The sequence below is a fragment of the Chaetodon trifascialis genome, chromosome 3, assembly GCF_039877785.1.
Source record: "Chaetodon trifascialis isolate fChaTrf1 chromosome 3, fChaTrf1.hap1, whole genome shotgun sequence".
Lineage (NCBI taxonomy): Eukaryota > Metazoa > Chordata > Actinopteri > Chaetodontiformes > Chaetodontidae > Chaetodon > Chaetodon trifascialis.
Window position 1 is genome coordinate 8,550,932 of NC_092058.1, and position 26,867 is coordinate 8,577,798.

General features: G+C 42.3%; 2 protein-coding genes across 6 annotated transcripts in view; one reads left to right on the forward strand and one right to left on the reverse strand.

Moving 5' to 3' along the window:
• The first annotated feature begins 2,571 nt into the window (after window positions 1-2,571).
• On the forward strand, window positions 2,572-13,691 carry ncoa5 (nuclear receptor coactivator 5). 4 transcript variants are annotated; one of them, XM_070993863.1, is made up of 10 exons: window positions 2,572-2,707; window positions 4,181-4,240; window positions 7,713-7,776; window positions 9,493-9,741; window positions 9,824-9,939; window positions 10,402-10,531; window positions 10,681-10,883; window positions 10,997-11,201; window positions 11,435-11,526; window positions 12,693-13,691. In XM_070993863.1, the coding sequence occupies exons 3-10, from the start codon at window positions 7,721-7,723 to the stop codon at window positions 13,262-13,264; spliced, it is 1,623 nt and encodes a 540-aa protein (XP_070849964.1). In that variant the 5' UTR covers window positions 2,572-2,707; window positions 4,181-4,240; window positions 7,713-7,720; the 3' UTR covers window positions 13,265-13,691. The 4 variants fall into 4 exon arrangements, with proteins under 4 accessions (XP_070849964.1, XP_070849961.1, XP_070849959.1 ...); XM_070993860.1 differs by lacking the exons at window positions 2,572-2,707; window positions 4,181-4,240 and adding exons at window positions 5,135-5,804; window positions 6,097-6,204 and having other exon boundaries at window positions 9,827-9,939; XM_070993858.1 differs by lacking the exons at window positions 2,572-2,707; window positions 4,181-4,240 and adding exons at window positions 5,136-5,804; window positions 6,097-6,204.
• Window positions 13,692-13,696: 5 nt separating this feature from the next.
• slc12a5a (solute carrier family 12 member 5a) overlaps window positions 13,697-26,867 on the reverse strand; it is a 152,366-nt gene continuing 139,195 nt past the window's right edge. The window contains exons 16-26 of one of the 2 annotated variants that reach the window (XM_070993832.1): window positions 26,398-26,502; window positions 25,984-26,152; window positions 25,184-25,379; window positions 24,455-24,624; window positions 24,192-24,323; window positions 23,820-23,927; window positions 23,197-23,322; window positions 22,273-22,466; window positions 21,425-21,439; window positions 21,071-21,204; window positions 13,697-19,667 (exon numbers count right to left, since the gene is read on the reverse strand). In XM_070993832.1, coding sequence (XP_070849933.1) covers window positions 19,576-19,667; window positions 21,071-21,204; window positions 21,425-21,439; window positions 22,273-22,466; window positions 23,197-23,322; window positions 23,820-23,927; window positions 24,192-24,323; window positions 24,455-24,624; window positions 25,184-25,379; window positions 25,984-26,152; window positions 26,398-26,502 — 1,441 coding nt within the window. In that variant the 3' untranslated portion in view covers window positions 13,697-19,575. Of the gene's footprint in view, window positions 19,668-21,070; window positions 21,205-21,424; window positions 21,440-22,272; window positions 22,506-23,196; window positions 23,323-23,819; window positions 23,928-24,191; window positions 24,324-24,454; window positions 24,625-25,183; window positions 25,380-25,983; window positions 26,153-26,397; window positions 26,503-26,867 lie in introns of both variants that reach the window. The other variant, XM_070993841.1, reaches the window with a different exon arrangement.

Here is a 26,867-nt window from a genome sequence, read left to right on the forward strand (position 1 = left end):
GCTCAGTTGGAGGCACAAAAAGGAAGCTCATTATGTTTCCGACTTTTGAGTGTTCATATCTTGGACAACTAAAGACAGTTGCACATTAAATTTAGATTGGGTCGTGTGTGGGTTAAAAATACTGTTCACGATTAATACAGCACTATAACTATTAAATTTGGATTTAATTACCGTCAAAGCGAACTCTGACTAAAGGGAGGCATCCATGTTTGTTTTCTTTGACGGCACTTATATGCTGATATGATTGCGTCTGAAGTTTTAGAGATAACTTAATGTTGTCGTCGCAATCAGGACTTAAATGTTGACATGAAATCGACAATGAGAGATGATCGATTCGAAAACTAAAATTACGATAACTCGGACGTGACTCGAACGCGGCATCGGCCCACTGTACAGTGAAGTGTCACGTCACGTGCAGCTCTGGAATAACCAGTCGACATCATGTTGTAGCGTGACTGAATAACAACAGTCAAATCATTTTTGATCATACGATTTTCATGGCAGGCGGGCTGGACAGTGGCACTAGTTATACATTAACGCGTATCTCTTTAATGTTGCAGCTAGTGAAGGTAGGGCTCATTTTAATTACTTCATGTGCTGCTGCACAGCTTAACATAATAATACGCTATAATGTTGATTATATTTTGTATTAATTATCTAAGTCTGCAAAGTGACTAAAGCTGTCAAATAAATGTTGTGGAGTATAACGTTCAATATTTGGAGTAGAAGCAAAAGGTAGCATAAATGTAAATGGTCATGTACATGTACATGCACTTACAATCCATCGCTGCAACAGGCTGACACTGTGTAAGCTGATCCTCTCCAGATTTGCTTCACGTAAGGATGCAACTGAATTGGAGCTTTTCACATAAGTTTTTGTGGCATAGTTTATTGGCTCGGATGCTTGTCGTGGAGTTTTGATTATGTTTAGGGAGCTGGCTGCTTGTGTTGTCATGGTCAATTTTAGTAGTTTCTGGCTGAATATCCCAGTGGCAGTTTTGTATTGACAGCCAAGCATACAGCAGCTTGGCCAGGATTTACAATGAAGACTTTGTCCTCTCAGTTTTCACATGAAATAAGATGTGTTCATAGACACATGTCACGTTGAGACAAGATGCTAGAGATGACACTGATGTCTCTCAAAGTAAAACAAGCTATTTGGATGCATGTCTCTGTTCCTAATTCAGTGGTATCCAATTTCACACAAACTGCTGGATTACTGCTACTTGTGACTAATGTTTTCCTCAAGATTTTGATCAGATGACACTGTTGCTCATCTCACTTTGACAGTGTTATGGAAGGCATAATTCAAGACGCTGCCAACGCATGCTAGATCCAGAGAAGTGGCAGAAAACTGGCAAATGATTCATCTGCTTTGACATGTCAGTGTACTGTAAGTGTTCTTGTTGCACATGGTAAAACATAATGTACTATATTTGCATTGCATATGCGTGAATACAATCATAAATCGCAGGCCTGAGAATTAAGACAAAGAAATACTGACAAAAAATAAAACTGGTGGCGATAAATAATGAATATGAATTACATCCATTACATTACTGTATACAAGGAAATCCACTCATGATATACATTACATAGGAGTTACAGATCTCCATAGTCCATTAACAAATTCCATTATTAAGGTATCTGAGAAGGATGGTCCCCCAAAAAATGACCCCATGAGAACAAAAGACTTGAGCAGGATGCTGCAGCAGTGGCACTGAGTGAAGCGGCATGTGTGGTGATGCAGTAGACCTATAGTGTCATTCATGCGATGCACAAGTGGTTCCATAGTTGCAAAATCTGTCTGCCCACCAGCAGAGCTGTGCATGATACCAGTCTTATATGTCTGACGTGATTCTGCGTTGGTTGGGGGAAATACCTGAGCAGAGACACAAGATTACATTTTCTGCTCCACTTCATATGGACAAAGAGATAAATGTGGGAAACATTTTCAAAATATGCTTTGTACGCACTGTTGTACAGTTATGTTTTTTTATTTTTTATTTTTAATTTTGTCCAGTAAATCATCTTTTGTTTATGTGGATGCTTACGTGTGTATGTGAGAGAGGTAACTGCTACTGTTTGCATATGTACGCTTCTGAATAATACTCATAGCAGAAACCACAGTACAGACCTGCGACAGCAGGAATAGTATCGACATGGTTTCACACAAGCAGTCGACACACGGTAAACGTTGTGAGCGTCGGACTGCACAAACCCTCGACAGATATATTTTAGAACTAGTCAGTAGGGGGCGATGAGAACTTAATAGTAGTTGTGGACGTAGAAGAAGAGGAATTTTACTTTTTTTTATTTTAGAAGAAGAATAAGTAAAAGAAAAATAATAACAAACAAATAATAATATAATAATAATAAATAAAAATAATAATCACCACCGTGGCCGGCTGCTGAATTACAAACGCTACTATGGCGAAGGCAAGACCCGCCCAACTCTGCCTCTGATTGGTTAGTACTCGTCCGCTTCGGTTAGGTTGAATAGTGTTTATTGGTTACGATCAGGGTAAGCCATTCAGAGGCAGAGTAGGGCGGGTCATCTTTTCTCCATAGTGGGGTTCGGGTGCCGTTTCACGTTGGACGGCGGCCATTACCTTAAGTTGAGTAGCTTCGGGAGAATACAGCGGAATAGACACGAGCTGTTCATGGCCCTGAGAGACTTTAAACGGAGATACAAACCACATTGAAGGTGAGGAAAGAGTTGATTTTCTGTTTTTAACACAACGACACGCGCAGTGATATCGTCGACCGTAAGGTGACGTTAAGTTAGCTGTGTACGTTAACTGTGAAGCTAGCGGTGGCTACCTGACGTTAAGTAGCCAACAGCTGACAAAAATTTTGCTAACCAACATGTACATCGTCATTATCTGACTGTAACATACACAAAACTCACCAAGGTATGGCGCTTTTAAAGTAACGTCTAAGCGATTTTAATCTCAAGATAAGATAACGTTACCGATTTAATGAAACAAAACAATAACATTACGTTAGGTATCTCTAATAATACCCGGTACTGTAATGTGTTATATATCATTTGTAACGCGACCGACGTAATGTTGAGTTTTGCTCGCCCGCCGAGATTTGTAGGGGCATAAAGTATTTCCCCCTTAACACCGTTATCACTTGTTTGGTGGTGCCTCACCGTTCACAGCGCAGTCCCACACAGCAGTGCTGATTAGACTGAGCTCTGAATGAGCAATAAAAAGTTCGAAATCAAAATTTATGAGGGAACTCATAGGCCTTTGAAGCTGCAAGTATCTCACAAAAATAGCATTTAGCTCACTGGCTGTGTGAGGCTATATCACACCAGCACATGTAGCAACAGGTGATGACCCCCTGCCTGGTATTCATGCCCACTCCATCCTCACACTTCTACTTCCAGTGTCTCCGGTTTTGGCTATTAAAAAGGCTGAAAGCTAAAGCTGTGTCAGAACCAGAATCTGTTTTTAAACAGTACAGTGTTTGAAAAGAGGAGAGTGCAGATGACACCAACATTGTGAATACAAAAATATAATATTGTTACCATGTGTTGTAAATTGAAAAATGTATAGAAAACAGGAACTGTCCCTGTGGTTTCTCAGTGAAAGGTCACAAAGAGTTTTGTGGAGGCGAACTCAGTTCAGGTAGTCTCCTTCAAATTCTATCATCCTGAAATGAAAAACGCAGTGCTTGTCTAGTTAGAGAAATTTGGAGGTTAATGACCAAGCGCTGCAACGCCCCGTGGAGCCGTTGCGTTCCAGACAAGAAACGCGATGGCGTCATTTTTGGTGTGCTTCATGCTGAGCACAGTGTTTATGTCAAAAAGGATTGTTTGATCTATATTTTACACAGTGCCCCCCTTTTTGGAATTAGCATTTTTGGATTAATTTCAACCTATTATAAATTGCCTACAAATAATATATATGGATATGTTTGGACGACTAGTGGTTGTTTCTGTTTTATACCTAAAACAAATTGAGCATTGCTTGGAGTTTTATTATAGAATACTAACTTTTGGTTTTGTAAGACTTTCCTGTGGGGATCTGTGAATGGTAGCGATAAATATTACTTCAAGCGAACATGACTCACTTTACTTTGGGACACAGTAGTTGGTATACAGTAAGTGATTAATTTCTGAAACTGTGTAAAGTGGTTATTAACTTTTTTTTCCCACCCTTTTCAGACACTTCAGAGTTTTGGATTATGTGGACACAGAATCCGGGGCATCTAGGTTCATATTAAGGTATGGACAGGGCTGCTCCCTAAAAAGCATTATATACATTACCTACAACCATATATGTAATACAACAATATTGCCCCCACTTCCTAATGTCAGTTTGCAGTGTAGAGATATGTGTATATCGGTTTTGCTGAAATCACTTTATATTGCGCTGTGTAGAATAATCAATTCATCCTTACGACTTTTAAGAACTTTTTTTTTTAACAAAAGAAATCGTTTGGATTTTGATATTTTCAAGGTGACCGTAAGCCAGTGAGGATGATTTGAACATATGCAGAATTTCAAATTGTAAAAAAACAGTGTTTGAGAGTTGTCTGAGCAGCTATTTCGTGAAATTCTACAGAGCAACTGGGCATATTTTTCTTGCCAAAAATAACTGAAACTCGTCAGCTGCACTGAGTGCAGTTAAACTTATATCTTGGAACATTTTGAGTGTCTGACTCTTTTATTTTCCCCACTTTCTCACAACATCTGCAGTATATCCTTGTGATTTTGTTTCGCATGAAATGTTTGCGGCCTCGTACGCCTTTCGTCTCCAGCCCTATAAAGGCAGACTACATCTTTCGCGCTTGATTGTCACTAGATTTCAGTCTGGGCGATGTCTACTGTAAATTAATTTAATACAAACAGATACTCATGGAACTCATGCATCTTGAAACTGATGGACCCCATGAACAACTACTTCAAACAAGATGCGATTGAACAGATTTTCGTGGATAGTTGAGGAGGAACGGTTCACATCTGTGGTACTCCATGAAATTCTGTCTGTGTTAAGCAAAAGAGCCTTGCCAAACAACGAGTGAAGTGAAACTGTGGACTAGTAATGCAATGCTTTCATTACTTGTGGACTAGTAATGCAAGGCTTTCAAATCCAATCCAAATCCAGGTGCAAGGGGAAAAATCAGACGGAAGTCCATTGCATCACCAAATTTGCTTGATGGCTTTGCATTTGTTGTGTATATACCCAGCGTCAATCATACACTGATGTCCCACCACTGTCCCTTGTACCATAATTCAAGGCAAGCTCTCACATCCGTAAAGGTCCAGTGCAGAGTTACATGAAATTATTTCCTGCTGTGCAAATGAGCACCAGAGCAATACAGGATGCATTTAAATAAACACAAAGTTTCAGAAGAATTTGCGATTTAACAGCACTATTTACTTGAAATTTGAATATTTGCTACGTTTCACAATGAATTTGCCTCAGCATTTCCTGTGTGAACTTTTGCTCAACTAAAACTTTTGATCCTTCCAAGGAATTTGATCTCTTAACTCACTGACATGTTTCAGGATTGTGGACGACAATTTAAAGAAGCTTTTTTTTTTTTTTTGCGATCAAACTTTTTCAAGTAATTGAAGCGCACAAAGAAAGAAACCAGTACACTTTGGAATCGAGGTATGTCTCACCGAAGAAGCCGGAGCCCATCACCAGGGCGTTATTCACGCTCCTGCAACAGTAATGATCCGAGAGATTTGGAGAGACGGATTTTTGTTGGGAATTTGCCGACCTCCGACATGGAAAAGAAGGATTTGGAAGAACTGTTCAGTCCATACGGGAAGATAGTCGGTCAGTAAACGCAATATAAACCATAATTTGTCACTTTTAACTCATGATAATAATATGAGCACACTGTCCATGAATGTCAAAATTGTTGGAATATTTTCAAAAGTAATTTTAAAAGTGCATTTAGATGTCTAGTAGCATTAACTTGGTCATCATGAGTCTTTTTTTTTTTAAAATGCAAGCATGTAAAGTTTGTATTTGTTTGCCTCCTGATTTTTAAATCGAGTAAATGAGTTTGTATCTAAAATGTTCTTCAAAATGATCTTTTGTACCATTTAAAATGTTCCTCTTCTAGGCGTATCCATGTTTCGTGGGTTCGGATTTGTACAATTTGAACGCGTTGAAGAAGCTGAAGCTGCAAAGGCGGCCCAAAAAGGTCGAATATATAAAGGTTATAAAATAGGTAAGCCTGAACTGCAGTAGGTATGATTGTCTGACTTCAGAGGATATGTTCAGTTGTTGCATAGCGAGCAGCAAAGCCAAGAAAAGAAAAGGGTTAATCCTGAAGATCATCTGGCTTTGGTTATTTGCTGATTGAAAATAGACCTGTGTGATATGAAGAAAATCTGCGATGTGGAATAACATTCTTTAATGTGAAGATGATATGACTTGCGATAAATCATAAAATACTTAAATGTGCATATTCGCTATAAAAGTTGCATGTCTTTCTGCTTTAATAGGTACACTGCTGTCATGGCCCAAACACTGAATAGTCTATGCAGTGTTTCTCAATTCCGGTCCTTGGGGCCCCCTGCCCTGCATGTTTTAGATGTTTCCTGCTCCACCACACCTGATTCATATAAGTGGCTCGTTATGAAACCACTGCAGAGCTTAATGACGAGCTGATCATGCAGGGCAGGGGTGCCCGAGGACCGGAATTCAGAAACACTGGTCTGTGCCCACTGAATACGAGCAAACGCTAAACAAATTGCCCACCATGCTAGCTAATCTCGCAGTTGCCACCAAATTACCTTGAATTTTGGACCCATTGGTGCATGTAAACGAAATGATTTTTCTCATTGATTGAGTCTCAGGCAGTGTTTGAGACGTGTTTATCATGCTTGTTCATAACATGATGTTGATCAATGGCCACCAATGAAAAATTAGTAAATATACTATAATAAGGATTAACACTTTACCAGTGGCTTTCTGTGGGTAAAGGTTGTGTATGGAAGCTTGAGATGTCCTTCAGTCATTTAGTGAGAATAATTACAGGTGTTAAATCTGTTCTCTTAAACACCATTTAATCGTGTGATATGCTGCATCCAGTAAATGAAATGCCAAACACAGCAGTGATGAAAGTGCAACCCTATCCTTGCCCACAACTAACTTCACTAAGTGTAGGTTGTATGATTTGATCTACAATGATCTTAGATCAGATTAGATTAGGGTTGCAGATTTTCTACTTTGCCTTTCTTTTTGCAGACATGTTACATTTTTGGCTAACAAAGCAAATAAAGAAGTGAGATTCTAAAATTCTGGCAAAGCCTGAATGTCTGAATTTTCTTGTTTTAGTTACAATACTGTCTCTGAATTTTCTTCAGCGTGGACTTAAATGTGTCACTGAAGTGTGGCTCTTGTGGTTTTGGGAGATTCTGACGACCAAATATCAAGTTGAAAATCTAATTTAGTTGAAGTTCAGGCTTTGCTAGTGTTGAGCTAATTTTGAAGGAGAGAATAGAAATCCTTCATTTCTTGTTCATCTTAAACTCAATTTGACACATTTGGCAACTCGATTTGCTGCATTTTGACTCGTCCAGTTTGGATTTTCAAGCTGGGATATTGGAGCTTCATTTGGAGTTTCATTTGGATCGTGGAAATTTTGAGGCGGGAACTCCATTCTGCGTGAACGCATAAGCTGATTCTTACATGTCACTGCTATGTTCAACGTTTGGATTGATTTATTTTCAGATGTAAATATGGCAGTGGAGCGACGGCAAGCTAAACCTCAATCCCAGCAGAGCCCTCCACGAAGGTAAAGTAACGCGAAATGGGTGTGAAGAACTACCATCGCCTCTGAGGTGCCAGTAAAAAACCAAAAGGAACAAAAACCAAAAGCGTATAACTCTTTCCTCAACTGTCATTTCCACCATTGACGAAGTCTGCTTGATGGAAGCAAGTGTAACAGTAGATGGTTTGGTGGTCAATATTTCACCTTAAATACAAAACTTCCAAATCTGTTGAAATAAAAGAGCCATATGAATGTAATTTAGAGTCTGTTTGTCTCAAATATTCTTGTCTTGTGGGTTTGCGGTGCTTGAATTCTTTGCGCGATTTTATCTCGTATTTCATCTTAAAAATCGAGTGTGCATCATTCTGGTTGAAAGATGTAATGCGTTCCTGTCCTGCCCCCATCCGTTAAACAGGGTCATGTCTGACAGCATGGCCTTTAACTAATTTAGTGTGTGCACATTAAAACGGCGTTTAATGAACGGATCCCCTAAAGCCAAAGATATGTTGAAAAAGACAGATTGTGTGTGTGTGTGTGTGTGTGTGTGTGTGTGTGTGTGTGTGTGTGTGTGTGTGTGTGTGTGTGGGTGTGGGTGTGGGTGTGGGTGTGGGTGTGGGTGTGTGGGTGTGTGGGTGGGTGTGTGTGTGGGTGTGTCTCCCCTTTAGGCCTAATGACTGTGTTGAATGAATTTTGTTCCTCAAACTGGTGCATTTCTTGACGCGCTACGACCAGCAACCCGGCAACCAATGATCAGAGGAATAACCGTCGGCAGGACTGTATCGTGTCACCTGCTGACCTGCAGGACAGATGAACAGAGCAGGGGCCCATTCTTAAAAATGTTGCTCTGTTGCGTCATGGGGTATCTTTTTTTAAACCTTCGACTGAAGGTTGAGCTTTGATGCATCATTGCGTGTGATGCTGTAAGCACCTCACAGCTGGCCACTTTGAGTATATGAAACTAAACATCATTGAGAAGCTTATATGAGGGAAGTTTGGGGATGGGGTGGGGCACGCACAGACACACACATACGATCATAGACCAGTGCAAAAATGCATCACATATTAACTTTAATATAATTAAGTTCCGTATTGTCAATATAAACTGTCATGATGCGCAACACTCTAAGGTAATTTGAGGTAAAGGGAGTGTATGGTTTGTGGTACATATTTTCGAGAGTTATGGAAACAAATTGAACTTTCACACTGCAACACAAAAAACAAAAAAACCCAAACAATTTCAAACGTTCAAACTTCTATTTCATTTTTATTTTCTTGAGAAACGTTCAAGCAACTTGCGATCTCATATTTGCAGCGTTGGAATGTGTTGTACTGAACAACAAAATGCTTCAATGTGTAAAATAAACTTCCTCGTACAAAAAGGTTAAACAGCCATGGTACTTGTGTATTTCAGGTTGACATCATTATCGTTGTGTAAACAGATCGCTCGACATTTTCAAAAGATTGTTGAAATGACACTTATTGGAATTCCCTCCTGGATGTAATTTGTGCTCATTCATCTTGCGACCCTGATAACTGCTCTCTGGTACTCTGCTTCGATTGTGTGAATAAACATGTTCCGTTGTTTCATACTGGAAAAAAAACATGTTAATTTAACTAAATTTACAATACCAGCTGTAGACCTGTTCTCACTATTTATGGACAGAAGATGACCCTTTGTAGCATTTCATTGGCAGCTTGAGCTTTAACCTTCTTTGCACTCACTGATAACTTTTGTCTCAGGGCCTTGTACAGCAGTTATGGGGACAGCAAAGAGCCCCGGCCTCGTTCCCGTTCCCCAGTTTATGGGCGTGATGGTCGTGAGCCTCGGAACGGCCGTGATGGACGCGAGCCTCGGGACAGCCGTGATGGACGGGACTCAGCTCGAGAGCCAAGGTCGGGTGGCCACTCTCGTGACCCCGATTACCGGTACCGTAGCTCAGAGAGCAGAGACAAGGACCTCAGAGGTGACCCGCGGGACCCTGCATACAGGTAACTAACACTCATTTCATTATTTGGGAGTCCAGAGTTGAGTTGTCCTATTCTTGTTTGAATCTGAAATGTTTCCTAACAGCAGAGATGACTATGACCGGTACTACCGCAGCGGTGCTGAAGACTTTTACAGGAGGAAGGATGAACCCTACAGGGACCCTTACAGAGATCCCTGGAATGGACGCCGTGAGCCAGAGGGTATGTGTACTCTGTACCTAATCACTGTGGAGAAATATTGTGTTCAACTGTAAAATTATATGTTTCTTTTTCCTTGGTTCGATTGGATTTTCCCAATTATCTGGATACCAAAAATTTATCCAGCTTCCTTTTTTCTTACTCATGTTCTTTAGTATCTTTAGGTATCATCTTTTCTTCTTTTAACCTCTTGTGGTGACACAGCACCATCACTTTTAAGCATATTATTTAAACTACATGCAGTGTGTACAGTTGAAAAATGAGGTACATGAAATCGAGTCCATGAAATTTCTGTTCTAATCGTCCATTTGTTTGTAAGATGTTTTGAACAACTGTTGTATTTATGTCAGAGCTTCATATCTCCACTGAGGCTTTATCATTTTTTAAAGTCAATTTCAAATTGTATTCAAATGCAGAAAGTTATACTGCTATTAAACTTTCCAATCTGCTCCTCTCCTCCTGTAGATGATCGTGCTCGACCAGAAGAGCGGCGGCGTAATGAATTGTATCGACAGTACTACGAAGAGCTGCAGCGGCGCTACGACACCGACCGTCCTGTTGACTGCTCTGTGATCGTGGTCAACAAGGCCCAAAAGTATGTCTGCTCTCTGTTCTTCTCAGGAAACGCAGATCTGCAACCAGACACATTTCTGTAAATATTGGATCAGTACATGGGATGTTTTCATTTCATATCACTCCTGTGTGTGTGTCTGCCCATGTGTACCTGTGCTTGAAAAACAACTGTAGGGAGTATGCTGAGACAGTCGGGCGGAAAGTCCGTGATTTGGGCATGGTGGTGGATCTGATCTTCCTCAACACAGAAGTGTCACTAACCCAGGCCCTGGAGGACGTAGGCCGAGCCCGCACTCCCTTTGCCATCATCATTACCCAGCAGCACCAGGTCCACCGATCCTGCACTGTCAACATCTTGTTCGGCACACCGCAAGGTAACGCGAGACGACCGTATTCGCCTGATGTCTGTTGGGGTCACTTTTGGTCACTCCAGAAGTGAAGAGTGCAGCATTTCAAATGTGAATGTGTTTTTTTTTTGTTGCTGTAGAGCATCGAAACATGCCAATGCAGGACGCCATGATGCTGGTTGCCCACAACTACGACACCTACAAAGTGGAAAATCGTGAAAAGGAGCGAGAGGAGATTGCCAGAAAGGCTGCCAAGATGGCGGACGATGTGTTAGTCAGGGAGCCTGACAGGGAGAGCCACCCAATATCTGTGCTCACTGCCATCACACTGCTGTCTGAAAACAGGTATCTGGCTTTAAAGTGTTCAGATTTGTCTAAAGGTGCTGTCACATTTTGAAATAATGGTTAAAAATTGGAGCTATGGAGGATGTTACACACATCTCTGTGATTCCTCAGTTACACTTTATATGTTGTGAAAACTTGAATTTCAGTCAGATTTTTTTTTCTCACACATTGTTTTCAACAAAAAATCTCCACACTTGAAATAATTTATTTGTATGTGTGTGGTTGCTGTGTAGGTTTGTCACACCAGAGGAGCTGGATAGTCTCATTGGGTACCTGAAGGAGAAAAGAGCCCGGCTGCTACGCAGCACTGCCAACCCTCTTACAGGTAAGAGGAAAAAGTGTCTTATTTGAGGCTAGGTTTACATTTTTGTTTTTGTCTCCCCCAAATCTGTCACTAAAAAATGTTCACATGTGTGCTGAAGGAGTATTTGGTGTCTGTAATCATTTATTTGCTGGCCCTTAAGAGATCCCTTTCTAAAGTAACTTCATTACAAAGGATTGGGGACAAAAACTCCATCATTATCTTTCTGTGCAAAACACATTTCAAAGTTGAGTTGAAGCATACAGCGAATAGGATGCAAGTTGTTATTTACACCTTCTGATATGCCATGTGAACAGGAGGACAAGAGGGTTATGACAGATGAGACCAGTGGGGAAGCTAGTGGGGAGAACAGTACAGAGGTGGAGATGGAGGACCTGAAGATGGAGAAATGATCCCAAAACAGATTAAAATTGTCAATAAAACGTATATTGTGAGCTCTGCAGGCAGAAGGCAGACTGTACTCCATGGGCCATTGTGAGAATATGACCAGACATATAAAGACTTTCCACCAGTACTTCAAAAGCTGAAAAGGTCATTGAAGTCAATTTTAGTCAGTTCAGACTGCTGACAAGCTGCATGGTTTGTGCCCACATGGACACTCACTCAAATGATAGAGGACAGGAGTGAGTGCAGCAGCTCTGGGAGTTTATCCTGGATAAGGAGGACTGTGGCTCCAGGGATGCATTTTGATGTCTCAAAACGCCAACAGGGCTGTGATTAAATGGTTTAGAATAGTAAGATGTCAAAGTCAAAATATTAAACATTAAAACTTCCCACATTGGAAGGCTTCAGCTGTCTGACTCCAACAAATCAAGTGGGTGTTTTTGGGTGTAGCAGTCTTGTGAGTTTGAAATTTCCTCTGTGCAACACAGCAAGGAAATGCTGTCTGTGGAAACTCTGGTAGTTCTGCACTAAAAAGTCTGGAAATCTGGAAGACACCCACTCACTGGTCGTTTCTCTAACACAGATTGCTGAAGCCTCATTAACTTCAGCTCAAGAAGACTGAATTTTGTCTCACATCTCCTACATTGGAATTGTGTGAAAAAAAAAAATTTCTCTGCCAGTATGTCGAAACCTATCCTGAAATGTTCTTCTATGTTGCAGTCTCAATTGAAATATTGCTCTACTTCAGATTCAAGCACATTCTAACTGAACCTGTCGTCCTACAGCTGCAGTCCATGTTGCAGCTCCTGCAGCAGTCCACCACGACATTCCACCCTCTGCTGCAGGACTGCCTCCTCCATCCCATTCTACTCACACAGCCCCGCAGCCCACCCACCTCGGCCCGCCCGTGAGCTCAAGCGCCTCGGTCAACCCCAGCCATCAGCAGGAGCTGCAGGCTAAAATCCTCAGCCTGTTCAACAGTGGCAGTGGGACGTCAGCAGGCGTTGGAGCTCCGTCTGCTGTCCCCCAGCAGCAGGCCTATGGCTCTCTTGGCCCACCCCCTTCCCAGAACCCACCTCCTGTAAACATGTCTGGCCCTCCTCTATCTGGATCCCAGGGTTATGGCACCCCACCGGGCCGCTTGCCACTTGTGGCCAGTGGTCAGAGACCGCCCAGCTCTACTTCAGGTATCAATTTTGACAACCCGAGTGTACAGAAAGCTCTGGACACACTCATTCAGAGCGGACCGTCTCTCGCCCCCTTAGTGAGCGCTGCTGTCTCTCAGCAACAGGCCCCCAGGCCAGCAACGGGCATGGGCCAGGTTCCAACTATGTCCATGTATCCGCGACATTACTGATGGCTTGTAGTGAATTCCTTCTCCTCGTATGAAGTCCGCCTCTTTCTCTAACACAAATAGACGCCACGTCAGTTCTTTGTGGAGTGAATTTACCAGTTGTTTATAGTAGACTGTTGAGATGTTTTGTAAAAGCTTTTAAGTTTTTATTTTATTCTACTCTGGTTATTGTTCAGTTAAATAAAGTCTGACGACTTGTCCAGACTACAGAAAGGTCTGCATTTTCAACTGTTAGCCAGAAGATAATTATTCAGTCTTCTTACACGTGAGCTAAACTAGGCGATACGAAGTGTATGAAGTACACTTTCTTTTGGTTTATGATGGACTCCTCGGTTCTTTCCCAGTCGTGATCTGTTGTGTTTTATAGTTTTTTTTGAATTTGTAACATTTCCATTGTCAAAATGAGACATGATTAAAAACTCCAGACACAGTTGCTGTAATAAAATGGTATTGGTTTATTGCATTTTGTGCTGACAAATCTATAAAATGGAACGGGTATCGCCAGAAGCCATAGAGATATAAGCATTTGAAATGTAAGATAAAACTACTTTTTCCTCTTTTTAATGTACCATGAAACACAATAGAGAATAATACATGTTTTTTTTTCCATTTTAGAATATTTAACTTACACTGACACAAAAGAAACACCTCCACACTAACTGTATTTGATTTATTTACACGTAGCCCCCTCCCACCCCCGCCCCCAGCGGTTACAAGTGCACATGTACACACATACACACTCCCACAGAACTGAAAGGAACACACTACAGCTTTACCATAAGACTCGGTATAGTATCAAGGAAGAGTAATGAACGGTTCTGAATGAAAAAACATTTTCATATTACTGAAATTTGATACAGGTGTCTGTACGCTGTATATATATTCTATATCTACATCCATTACAGTTTTCAGGCATCCATACAAAATGTTTCCCACGACTCCAGTGAATTAAAAACAAACCTGGTCAGTGATTATTCGAAATAGGACTTTCAAAGGCCATAACGTGTTAAACTAAAAGACATTAAGGGAAATCGGCTTATTCCCGAGAGCGGAATGAGAAGATTGACGCCGCTGTTGGTTAAATATGAAGCCTCCTCCCACAGCTGGCCGACTTAGCACAAAGACTGGAAACAGGGAAGCAGCTGTCCTTCAAAGGCTGTCTGAATGTCTTAAAAGACCAGTTTGGGAGAGAAGTAATATTTGTACTTCATACGCTGAGTACAATCAAAGTTTTGACTGAAAAGTGGGTAAATCCAGTTTTGGACACTGTTTTTTATTCTTCCATCAAATGGAGGATTTGCAGACATCTCTTGTTCTGATACTTTGGCACTGAGTTTTCTTTGATTTAACCCACTGAAACAATATTTTATCTTTTAAATGAAAACTTTTTGTGACAACGTTTCCTCGTCTGTGTCTAATTCACTGGAGCACACACTTGCACACGGTCATTTATATATTTAACTGAAATATACTTTGGTAATCAGTTCGTCTGCAGATCATGTTTGACACAATGAGAGGACCTTGTCAACAAATCCACCATAAAAAATAGAATCTTGTACTGTAGTAATATTCATCTCGGATACAATGATTGGCCAGTCCTAAGGAAAGTGGGAAAAAAAACAAAAAAAATACCACTGGAAAGAAAAGTTTCTGATACAAACAAAATACTTTTATACCACAAACACCCAATATATTTTCAATACACCTTGTTCAGGGTAATTGCATGCATGCACTGAGTTACACAACATAACTGGAACGGGGCTCTGCTTGCACTGCATGGATAGACGCTCGACTTCTTCTCCCAGAGATCGACCGTGTGAAATGTCGATGCAGCTGTTTTACCTTTCAACATCTGTCTGATGCTTCCATGAAAATCTACTGAAGGGTACGATCTCATCTTGGCAACAGACCACGTGCCGTCTCTGCCGTAATCTGGGATTTGTTTAGTATTTTCTCTGTTGGTGTCTTAACAGGACAGCCTCCTCAACCCGGTAACAGATGTGTTTCAGAGCCCTTAATATCCATTTAAGGATGGAGACTGGGTAATGATCACCGGCAACTTTGTCTCATGCTACAGTTGTGCAGGCGAAGGATCTGATCTTAATCATGGATCAGTTGGGGGGAGAGGGGACGTGCTGGTTTCTAAGTCGGCTATCTCATGGGGGTCCGAGCAGAGCCAGTGCCAGAATTGGAAGCGCGAGTTTTATATTCTTTGATCATTTTTCAGAATTATACTGCAATCACATTTAAAATACAGAGCTGGGGTGGATTTAGTGGCTGGGATGGGGGAGGCCAGGGCTTTGGGGCAGATGGGGTGAAGAGGTTGGGGGGTGGAGGAGGGGGTTCTGGAAAGGCTCACCTCACAGATTGAGTGACAAGCATGATAAATTTAACAGTTACTATTTTTCTTTTTAAGAAGTTTGGCAAGAGAAAGGAAAGGATGCGATGCATGCTAAAATGTCCGAGAAAGAACTCGAATGATTGGATGTAAACAGAATGAACAGGGAGGTCTCTGGATCACTGCAGTTCAAAACTGCCGCAAGATGATGGAAATTAATCAGATTTTATAGTCTGAGGTGTCAGACCTTCACAGCTGGCTGTAATACACACGTGTGCCACCAGAGATCACTGTGGGACAGAGTCTGTTCAGAGCAGGCTCGACCCCCCCTCTCCTGCAGACTGATCCTGTCACAGAGGACCCCCTCAGTGTAAAGTGCTTTGCTGTCTCAGCCACATTTGGGATGAACGCTGTAGATCTTTATTGTCCATAAGACCTGGTGACAAACATTCTGATGAAATCAGTGACTGCTAGAAAAGAAATGAAAGATGGCCGATGTGAGAACAATATTGCACATAATCTTACAAAACTCTAAGACTTTGTCCACAGTGATAGAAGAACAGTGTACAACAAAAGACAACACTAGCAGGTTACAGTGTCTCTGACTTAAGTGATAGATATTTACAAAGGTGAAATGACCATTTTTGAGGCCCATTCATTCGCAAACTCAAAATCTCCTATTACGTTACATAAGACTACTTGAGCAAGATTGAAATGTAACAAGTAACAATATAGTGAACTCATACTTTTATTTTTTGCAAAAGACTTGTTTTCAAGGTCGAGCCACGTCGCCGGCCGAGCGGCAAACACGTCTGAGTTCCCAAAATCTGCAACTCAGCGAGAGCGTTTGACAACCTTTCCCCCACTCTGTACCTTGAACGTGTAAGTCATCACTATAGAAACCACTAAAACAAATATTGCCACGTAGTACCATGCAAACAGCAATAATAAAACATTTAGAATTCAATAAATAAATTCATTTCCAATAAACTTCTCCAATAAACATCGGATATCTTCTCTTTTGAATAAATTTTAAAGGCTCAGTTGATGCAGGCAATGTTGTGGAGACAATCCCAAAATAGCCATGTTCTTCAAAAACTGATGTGAGCGCTGAAACGACCCCTTCGTCAGAGTTAAGAGCGACAAGCGTGTCAAAGGAAAGCTTCATCACTTGGCACCCGAAAACCTTTGAGAACTCGGAGCGGCTGCTTCTTAAGTGTCACAGGTGTCAAAGGTAGTGAGTTAAAAATTTGCAACGTTTTGCAGATAAACCAGAAATATTCATATTTAAACATATTTTGGTGATTCCTTTCGGCTTCTTTAAGGAAACTATTTAAATTAATAACCTGTTATCTTAAAATTGGTTCACTTATGGGATTAAAGGTTTTCCTTTTTTAAAAAAAAGAGAACAAAACAGTGGCGGGTTTGTCCTCAGCTGTAATATTGCATCAAGGTATTCAGTATAGTTTTCTAATAAAACAGAAAGCTAACCCTGTCCGGAGATCACAGGCCAAATGTTTACAGGTACAGCCTTGTCTTATTTGACAACCACCTCCACTGATATGTATGTCTATACCCTTTTCCACTTGATCTTTAATAGTCATCTCTATTTACAGTACAAATAAATCTATTGATACTAGCAGCATTCACAACATATGGTCAGACATTCAAGCAACACTAAAAACATTTAATACTGTTTTTAAATAGTTCTAGAAACTAATTTGTTTTGCTTCCCTATATTGTATATACTGTATATATACGGATTTATTTATATTCATATTTCTACTACAAGTGCAAGTGACCAAAAACAGTTTCTTCAAGAAAAGAAACCAAATCAAAGTAAAGTGACGGCTGTCCTTGGTCAGAGTGAGATGATTCTGGATTTTTTCTTTTTTTAAAGACTTACGAAATCTACATATACAAAATATATGTGTAAAAAAATAAATAACATGATCACATGAGTCCGGATTTCAACTATTGCACATTCCTTCCAAGATGCACTTTTTTTTTTTTTAAACCTAAATATGATTTGCTCACAAGTCATTCAGTCTGGGACGCGTGCGGCTCAAATCTTCACCAATCTAGAGGATATAAAATAGAGTCTACTGCATAGAGTTCAATCGCGTGGACCAAGTGAGTTTCCTAGCCAGAGAGGCCGTCGTCCGCTGTTTACTTAGACTAGACACTATAAAGAATCAATCCATAGATGTTGAAAAGCTCACCTCGGTAAGAGCTGACATGCTTCAAATGTTGGTACTTTTACGGAGTTTTGAACATCTACTCTTTTATCATCTATAGGGTGATTTCCCAACGACACCCTCAGCTTCGCCTCCGTTTTCCTTTGTTCTCTCTGATTGAAGCAATAGAATTTTTGTTCACTACGTCTTTGAAAAATACTTCGATATGGCACATTTAATGTATCTAAATCAGGCAAAATGATATACCTTCAAGTGACAGTCAAAATGACACACAACTATTTCATCAATATGTGTAACTTTTGTCTATAAACATAAATACATATTTGTTCTCTAGATGAAAAAATAACATTTAGTATTTTTTTTTGATTCAATGAACTTGATGAATTCATCAAATTTTCACGTGTTGCACAGTGGCGGACAGTGCAGGTGCAGTGCTTGTCGAGGTTACAATGACAGTTACCATAGTGACGGGAGCCTATGCCATCCAATAAATAAATAAATAAATAAATAAATAAGTTTTAAAAACAGCGTTTTTGCGCTGTCCCTCTGAGCGAAGGACCGTTTTCTCTCCACTAGAAGCTTTTTAGTATGTCACAAAAATACTACACTCATACTGAACAACGCGTCAGAGCTTGTACATTATTTACAGTGATCCACACGAGGGTCGAGGGGTGCTGGCGATGGTAACCTCCTCGGGGGTGGGGTGGGGGTGGGGGGGGTTTGTACTGTCTCCCCCTTCTGCTGTCACACCAGCCTTCTGCTAGGAAACGCACTATTCACAGTTTAATTACGTGTCAATCTCTACAGACTAAGCTAGCCTTGTTGTATTTTTTTGGCACTAACAGTGGCCACAGGGATAAACAGCCACTAAGAAATGAATCGAAAGGAGGGTGGAGGGGCAGTGATGGCAGTAACAGAACGAGTGGAGTCAAAACACACACAGATATAAGGACGTCATGCGAAGGAGTGATCAGGTTAAAGATAATGCTGCAGGTTTGATCCACGTGCCTTTCCAGTCGTCTTCAGACATCAGTGTGAATTTCACAGTTCAAACTTAACGACTCTGTTCTCCTCCTTCCAGCTGGTGGTCCTGACTGTGGGTAGCAGTGTCTTTTGCCTTGAGAGATAAATCACATCAAAGACAACAGGCTGGAGCGCTGTGGGAGGTGTCCGATCACAACGAGGGAACCAAACAGACGATCCTACACTGAGCTCATCTCAGCCGGCTCTCGGTCTTTTCGAGCAGAAGCCGCTGCTATGCCACATTTGAGTTTGAAACAGAAAAACAAAAGGATCTGCAGAGATTTAAACAAAGACAGACACACACATGCATGTGCGCTCACACCTCAGCTAACAACCCACACCCACCACCGCCACCACCACCTCCCTCCTTACAGAGTGACTCCGACTCAATGCGAGGTACTACAGTAGATTACAGATGAGCAAAGAAAAGAAAGTCTCTTTAAGGACAAATCTAGATAGCATCTAAATCAGTCTAGTGCCTACAACAGTTAGTGTAGCTTACGGGACTAGAATGAAGGGTGTGGTCGCTGAGCATGCGACACTGCTCGCTGGTCTGCTGGGGTTGGAGCTGAGGGGGAGGTGCTGAAGCTGAGCCGGGCTGTCGGTTGGGTGTGAGAGGACTATCGTACAGAAATAAATGTACGGGCGACACGATGGTGAAGCAGCGTTGATGAGAGGGTGGGAGTACAGATAACACAGGAACGGGGCTGAGGGAGGGGTGGAGGGGGGTGGTAGCTGGGGAGGGGTCTGCTCTTTCAGGAGTAGATAGTGATAACCTCGCGGCCGCCTCCGCGGACCAGGAGGACCCGGTTCAGACCCTCAGTGAGGACCTCGAGGAACTCCATGTCTGGGAGAGAAGAGTTAAAGAAACTACAGGAAGAAAATGTGATACATATACATATACACACACAGTACATACAGAAAATATGTTGTACTGCAAGTACTGATTCTGGGTCTGCAAAAAGAAAACTTAAATCAACAACTTTCTTACCGACTGTTAGATGAGAAGCTCTGACATCTGTACAATAAATATGAGTCTAAAGCTAATCTTAGCTTAGCTTAGCATAAAGACTGACAAAAGACCGCTCACCTGGATCTGTCTGAAAAATCCTCCCAGCTGCACTCCTAAAGCTCACTCATGAACACGTTATAGGCCTGAATATGCCTTAAAGTCTTGTTGGAGACTTAGAGATGCTGAAACCCTGATTTTGTTACCTTTAGACAGAGGCAGGCTAGCCGTTTCCCCTTGTTTCCAGTCTTTGTGCTAAGCTAAGCTAAGCTAAGCTAAGCTAACCAGCTGCTGGCTGTAGCTTCATACTGAACGGACAGATAGGAGTTGCATTGATCTTCTCGTCTGTTGGCAAGAAAGCAAATAGTCATATGTCCCAAAATGTCCCACTATTGCTTTAAGAGTACTGCTTTTTCATTTACCTGTAGAATAAATCCTATTTTCTTTTTTATCATGAAGTTAGCTGGATAACAGCAGTTTTACAGAGTGAACCAAAACAGTCTTGTCAGTCTGATTATTCTCTGTTGGTTCATCACTCCAAGTGACACCTTTCACAGTACACACACTCTTATGATACACTGTTTATCTACAAATACTGATTAGTGCAGCTTTAATTGCCATCAATACCAAACAAACTCTTATATCAATGTGCTGCAAAACTTGAATAGCCTCAGAAACATATTCCATAATTAGTAGTAATGGAGTAATTAAAAGGAAGAAAACACCTGCAAATGTTATTTAAAGGTACATCTTCTGCCTGCAACATCACCTTCTACTTAGAAATCCTAATTAGTTCCTTGCCTCTGTTGCCATCTTGCATATTTTCTGATAACAAATCGCACTGCTGTTTTTATTTCAAGTCAATTAACTGATCATTTATTGCTTTAAACGCAAAATCCAAGACTATTCCTGGAGAAGGAAAAGGCCTCGAGGCTTAAACTGAATTTGATCGTATCTGTGGAGCGCCTCTGAAAGTTTTACTGTTGTTCACACCACCTGAATGTCAATTTACGACTCTGTTTATTATATTCATATTCACATAAATCACATCAGTGGCACAATAATGTGTTTGAGCTTCTCTAATTTTCTCCCTCCTAAAGTCCTGAGGATGCGTTTTAAGCCTCCAGCCTTGTTGGTGTTAATTCAGTATTGCTGCCTGTGCTAATTCCTGAACCCCGTTACTTACTTATGACTTGTGTTTTTAAAGGAACGCAGCACCGTCTCTGAACAGTGAAGGATACAGTTCTCGTCGCCTGTCCGGTTCCTGGGTGGTCCGGGCATGTTGAGGAGGACTAGCTTGGCCTCTGAGGACTTTTTGACGATGACTTCATTCAGCCGGAGCGCTGTGTGCATACGTCGCACGTTGGACTGGTTCCTGAGTGAAGACAAAGCAGCAGAAAAAGAGGTGAGACGGCTTCGCGGCGATGAAGGCGATACATGTTACAAAGCATTTTTTGATACTGAGCTGATCGAGGTGACAGATGCTCATCCACACACAACTATTCCATCCTCATCTTCATCTGCTCATGTGGCAAACTTAGGCAGTGTGAGATGTGAATGGACTGAATGAGGTTTATAGAGACTTCAATACTTACAGGTTCTCCCACTCACTGCAGCATGGCAAGAAGAGAAACACATGATTATCAGCACTAAACTCTGAATGTTTTCTCCAACTTAGAAAGAAAACTAAAACTAAATCCTGACACATCATTCTGGCAGACAGGCGTGTGCCGACTGGTGGTATGGAGGGTTGAAGGGATGATCGCTGACTGGTTTTTCTGACGCCTCCAGGTGGACCTACGATCACATTCATCAGCAGGAGTGACGAGTGAACTTTAAATCGTTAATTACAAACCAGTTCGCCGTCTTGTTTCCGTGAATCTGACACATCTCCATCTGCCTGCTCACCAAACTCCGCTCCAGTAGTTAACGTTATGGATATGATTTGGATTGTGATATTAAAGATAATAATGTTATCTCAGTGCTGTGATGTCGTCACATCAGACTTTGCTCTCAGATTCTTCTAATGTTTAATATTTTAAAGAATGTTCACACTCTTTTAGAAATGCATATAACAGCTTGCAGACAGGCTGTGTTGGGCTAATCTCTGACATCTGGGTAAAACCCATAATAACCCCAAATACAGGATGTTTTTCTGACTAAGTCGTCCATGCTGGCGTTTCACTCCGGTGCTGTGACGTAACTCCCCCCACCCCCTCCTACTCCCCCTGGTGATTGGATCGCCTATCGATGATGTCAAGCAGCCACGACTGGACCGTATGAAAGCAGGGACAATGGGCCGGCCCTTCTGTCAGACCTCTCTTGGTGCTCTGCTACACAGAAAAAACTGACCGTGGAGACTCCAGGCTCTTTTTGTCGGGAACAAGACGGTAATTCACCTTTACAACAGGAACAGGTTGAGTGAGCATTTCAAAGCACTCACGGCTTCATGTTGAAGATGTCTTTGATGCCCTCCGGTGTGGCTGCGCCGGGCGGCTTGGCCGGCTCACCGTCACACTTCTCGGTCCAGGTCATCTGGACCTGCTCCCCGGGGCTCTGAGCCCCCTCTGCGGGGGTCAGCGGGGTGGCCGGGGTTGCGGGGCTGGCTGGGGTGGTGTTGTCGTGGATGAGCTGGACCTGGGCAGGGGGGGACACAGGGGAAGAGGCCGACTTTGACTATGAGACAAGAGGAAAAGAGGACGGATGTGGATTTACACGTACATTACATGGAAGGTTGAAACAGTCATGTTGAGGTGGAAATGTAGGAATGCAGGTAAAGTCACAGAGAGCCACAGTGTTTGAGAGAGAGGGGGGAGAGAGGTGTGATTAAGGAGCCTTATGTGTTAAGTCTGCATATCATATGCTTTCTTTTATAGTAACTCAGGCTGTGACTGAGTCAAGAAAAAAGCAGATCTAAATCACATTACCTTAAAATTAACCTGCAGTCAGAGAACAACACGCAATCAATTCAACAGAAATCTAAGTGTCAGACTTTCTTCTCCACTATCTGAGTCAAATTATATCAGCTGAACGCTGGAGTGTTAAAGGATTCGTTCAACTTTTTGAGAAACACACTTCTTCACTTTCTGGCTGAGATTTAGATGAGAAGATTAAAACCACTGGTGTGTATGTGAAGCTACAGCCTGCAATACGTCAACACAGAGAGTGGAAACAGGGGAAACAGGTTAGCCTGTCCAGGCTAAAAGACTCTGTCCAGGGTAACTCCAAGAAGTCTAAGAAAACAGTCCCACAATTACACCCAATAAAACTACAACATGTCGTTTTTACACTTTTTGTATTCAACAAACAAGCTATATCACATTAAGCAGTGATCTTTAGAGGTGCTGGTGGGTCCGCTGTGCTCTACCTCTTCCTCAGGCTTCTCCTCCTTGCTGGCTGCTGGCGGGTCTTCGGTCACACTCAGCTGGGTGGTCACAGCGGCCGGGTTCTTGCGGCGGATAGACCCGCGGGATGAATCAGTGATACTCTGGATCTGTGCAGACAAAGGAAGGAAGGAGTGATATGAGAGGAGATGGTTTCACAGAGACACAAAGACATTTACTCACCATATGTCACCAAAATGTCTCTATAAAATAAAAAAAAAGTAAAGTAAAAGTGAGGCTACTTCCAGTGCACTTATTTTAAATGCATTGACCTGGAAAACCAGGCAATCTTCACGTTCAGCAAACAGAGTGCAGGAGGTGATAATAGTACAACGCTCAGATCGATATCTTTTATTTTCCACATCTGTCAAAACACCATCATGCTGTCGAGTCAAAAAGCAAAGCAGTTGCTGCTGCAGTCCACATTGATAGAAAGGGTAAATATGCTGTCCCACTGCTCCGATTTAACCGCCGATACGCTTTTGTCCAGGGGGGCTGATGTGTCACGTTAGGTCAAGTCAAGTCGAATCATGCCAAGTCGGCCCGTCGAGTCATGTCAACTTAATGTGTGCAGTGACAAAACTTGGACTTCAACAAACTTTCTTACCTCTCTCTCGCGCTCGTTCTTGGTCAGGTTGATCTGTTTAAGCATCTGCGACCGTTGTTCCATCACCAGGGTCTTCTCGTAAGTGTAGGCTGAGATGTCGCTGTCGTGCTGAAGTGAAAGAAAGTTAACATTTGTTTCATTATTCCTGTTGCTTTCTTTTCACATTTATTGTTAAAACCCTTGTGTGCAGCAGTGTTTCTGTCCCTGCTGACTACTCCGTCGACCACCCGGCAAACACTTCTCTGTACTTCATGCCGTCCCTCGCCCAAGTCGGCTGGTTTGTCCTGCTTTTTTCCCAGGAGAGCCACTGAGATTGAAGTGGCTCTGATATAAGTGGTTACAGATATTAAGTCTAGTCTTGAGAAAACTCACCATTTCTACAACTTCCACCATGGCGTCGATACGGAGGTGATAGAGGAACGTGGTCAGGTCCTTTTTCATCTGGATGCTGTTGTCGTCCATCTGGGCCACGGTGAAGATGCGCATCTTGCACTTCCTCCAAACCTGAGCAGCACAAACAACACCGCTGACATCTCTGTACAGTATTGTTCCACTGTTGCTGTTGCTGTATTGTACTCATAATGTTAACCGGTGTTGTCCTTTTTTGTAGTAACGCAGTAACTGTTGCACGGTACCTTGTGCTGGCGGAGGAGGAAGGGCAGCAGCATCAGCATGCCTCCGTCGTGGACGATCCACCACACGTCAATGTGACCCTCGGTGAAGCGCTCTCCGTTGGACGGGAAGGCCGAGATGTTCTTGGGGACGAGCAGAGCCAGGTGAGCAGCGGTGGTCTCTCTGACCAGCTCTGCAGAGCGGACACACGCAGAGAGGCGGAGGTGTTAGCCAAACCACTTCTACAAGCTACCATCATGACGTAAACTATTATTACAGGATTCTTTCACATTTTTAAGGTGTTTTGGATTTTATTTTGGCGTCTTGATGTAGTTTATTGGCAGTGGTTGACCTCAGGAGGAAGCTTTGGCTTTGATTAGATATGATTATATCATATTTCTGGTTCAAACTGGCATGTTATTTTCCACTTTCACCGCATCTTTGGACATGAATAATTCTGCTGCCCATCACATATTCCTCCTTTCATGCTGTACTCTTGTTATTAGGGAGATTTTCTTGTCACTGCTCCCCTCAACAGAGAGGTTAAATAGTTGGATGAGTAGCTCAAAACTAGAGCTGGCAGGGATTTTGTCTTGCTGAGATGCTTCAGCAGCTCAGTTGCTGGACATGAACAGAGCTTGAAACCTGCAGATTTCAACTGAAGAGAAACGCTTCAGTCCAACACACTACCCCAAAATCTGCCTTAGGCACAGCCAAAGCTTTTGGCTTTCAGCCCTTTTGAATGTACCCACCAATGAAGTTCCTCCAGGTCTGGTGCTCGTCTCCCTGCTTCCAGTTGCGGGGCCAAGATACCAGCACAGAGTTATGTTTCAGGCCTCCGAGCCCACTGGCCTGGAGGAGGTGGGAGGTGGCATCACGCAGGTTGGAGGAGACGGTCACTTGACAGAAGCCCTTCACCTTCTCAGTCTCCATCAGCTTATGCAGCGCCTAGAAAGGCAAGACGGAGAATAACTGTTATCAAGGTGCAACTCACCAACGTATCATCCCAGAGGATTTCCAAACATGTATGTGACTGCCACTGCATTCTGGTGCAAAGGCCTTTTGCACTTTAGACTTTGATCTGAGTATGTCTGGAAAGAACACACTTATTTATTTATAGTATTTAGGATTTACTGCAGTTACACTCCAGTGAGTCTAAGTGACATCATGCCTGTGGCCACGTGGTGCATGCATGTGGTTTATCTATAGAGAAATCTGTGAATATACGTTTGTTTGACATGACATTAAATAGATTTCCGGACAGGTGGCTGCAGAAGAAATGTAGAATTTTACATCTTATCACAGGCAAAATAAAATCATTAACAAAAGCATGAATATAATAAAAGAAACATGCATATACATAAATATAGACATATATAGACACATTTGTACATATGCTAGAGTAAAATCTCCTGATCAAGGTGGAAGCAATGTCTGTTTATATATGTTAAAAAGAGGCCCCAGTCATCTTTTGACTGTGATAAATCTGTCAGATACAAGCCAAAATAACTTGCCTGCGCTTCACTTTTTCTTTTCTTTGAGGCTCCCTTACCTGCTCTGCACGCTGGCTCTGCTCGTTGTTCTCCAGGTACGTGCCGGCCAGAGCTGTTCCAACAATGGTGAGGCCTTTTCCCGCCTTCAGCTGGTTGGTCAGAGAGAGCAGACGAGGCTGCTCGACGTTTTGTTCCGCGTCTGTGCTGACCAGCACCAGCAACTGGGGCCTGAGGAGAGGGGAGAGAAAGTGAAAACACAGGGTAGAAAACAGTAGAGGGCAGAGAGGCGATGAGGAATCGAGTAAAGTTGTGATCACAGTCGGGAAGGTGGATGTGATAATATGAATTCAACACTTGTTTGTCAGCTGTGATGAGGAGAATGGCTGAGCATGTGCAGACGTGTTGTTAATTTCGATGTTAATTAGAAGCGGGATAAAATAGCACAGTGTGTGGGGTGACTTTGCGTGTCATACCTCCAGTTCTTGGTGTGCGGGGGACCTTCCTCCAGCCGCATGAGAGCGTATCGTGCTGCGCTCAGAGACAGACCTCGTATGCCGTCACCCCACTCTTTCTCCGCACTGTGGCACAGACAAGCACCGATCAATATTTGTCAGTCAAAATATGAACGAGAGTTCTGCAGCTTAATCATAAATTTACAAAATGACAGTGATACAGTCAGCACAGTGAAACAAATCTACTTTTAGAAGACAGTTTGACATAATGCAATGTGATTAAGGATTAGGCATCACTGGTAAATGTCAAGTTAACATGATGTCACTCACCACAGGGAATTGCAGCGCTTAAATACATGGCTCTGTGCCACTCCATTATGAGCACGGATAGATTACTGAACAGGCCTAACAGACACAGGGGCCAGAAGGGTCAGGGGGCCCCTGGGCCAGAGCCTATGTTTGAAGTGACTGATCAGTATTGAGTGTCAGCC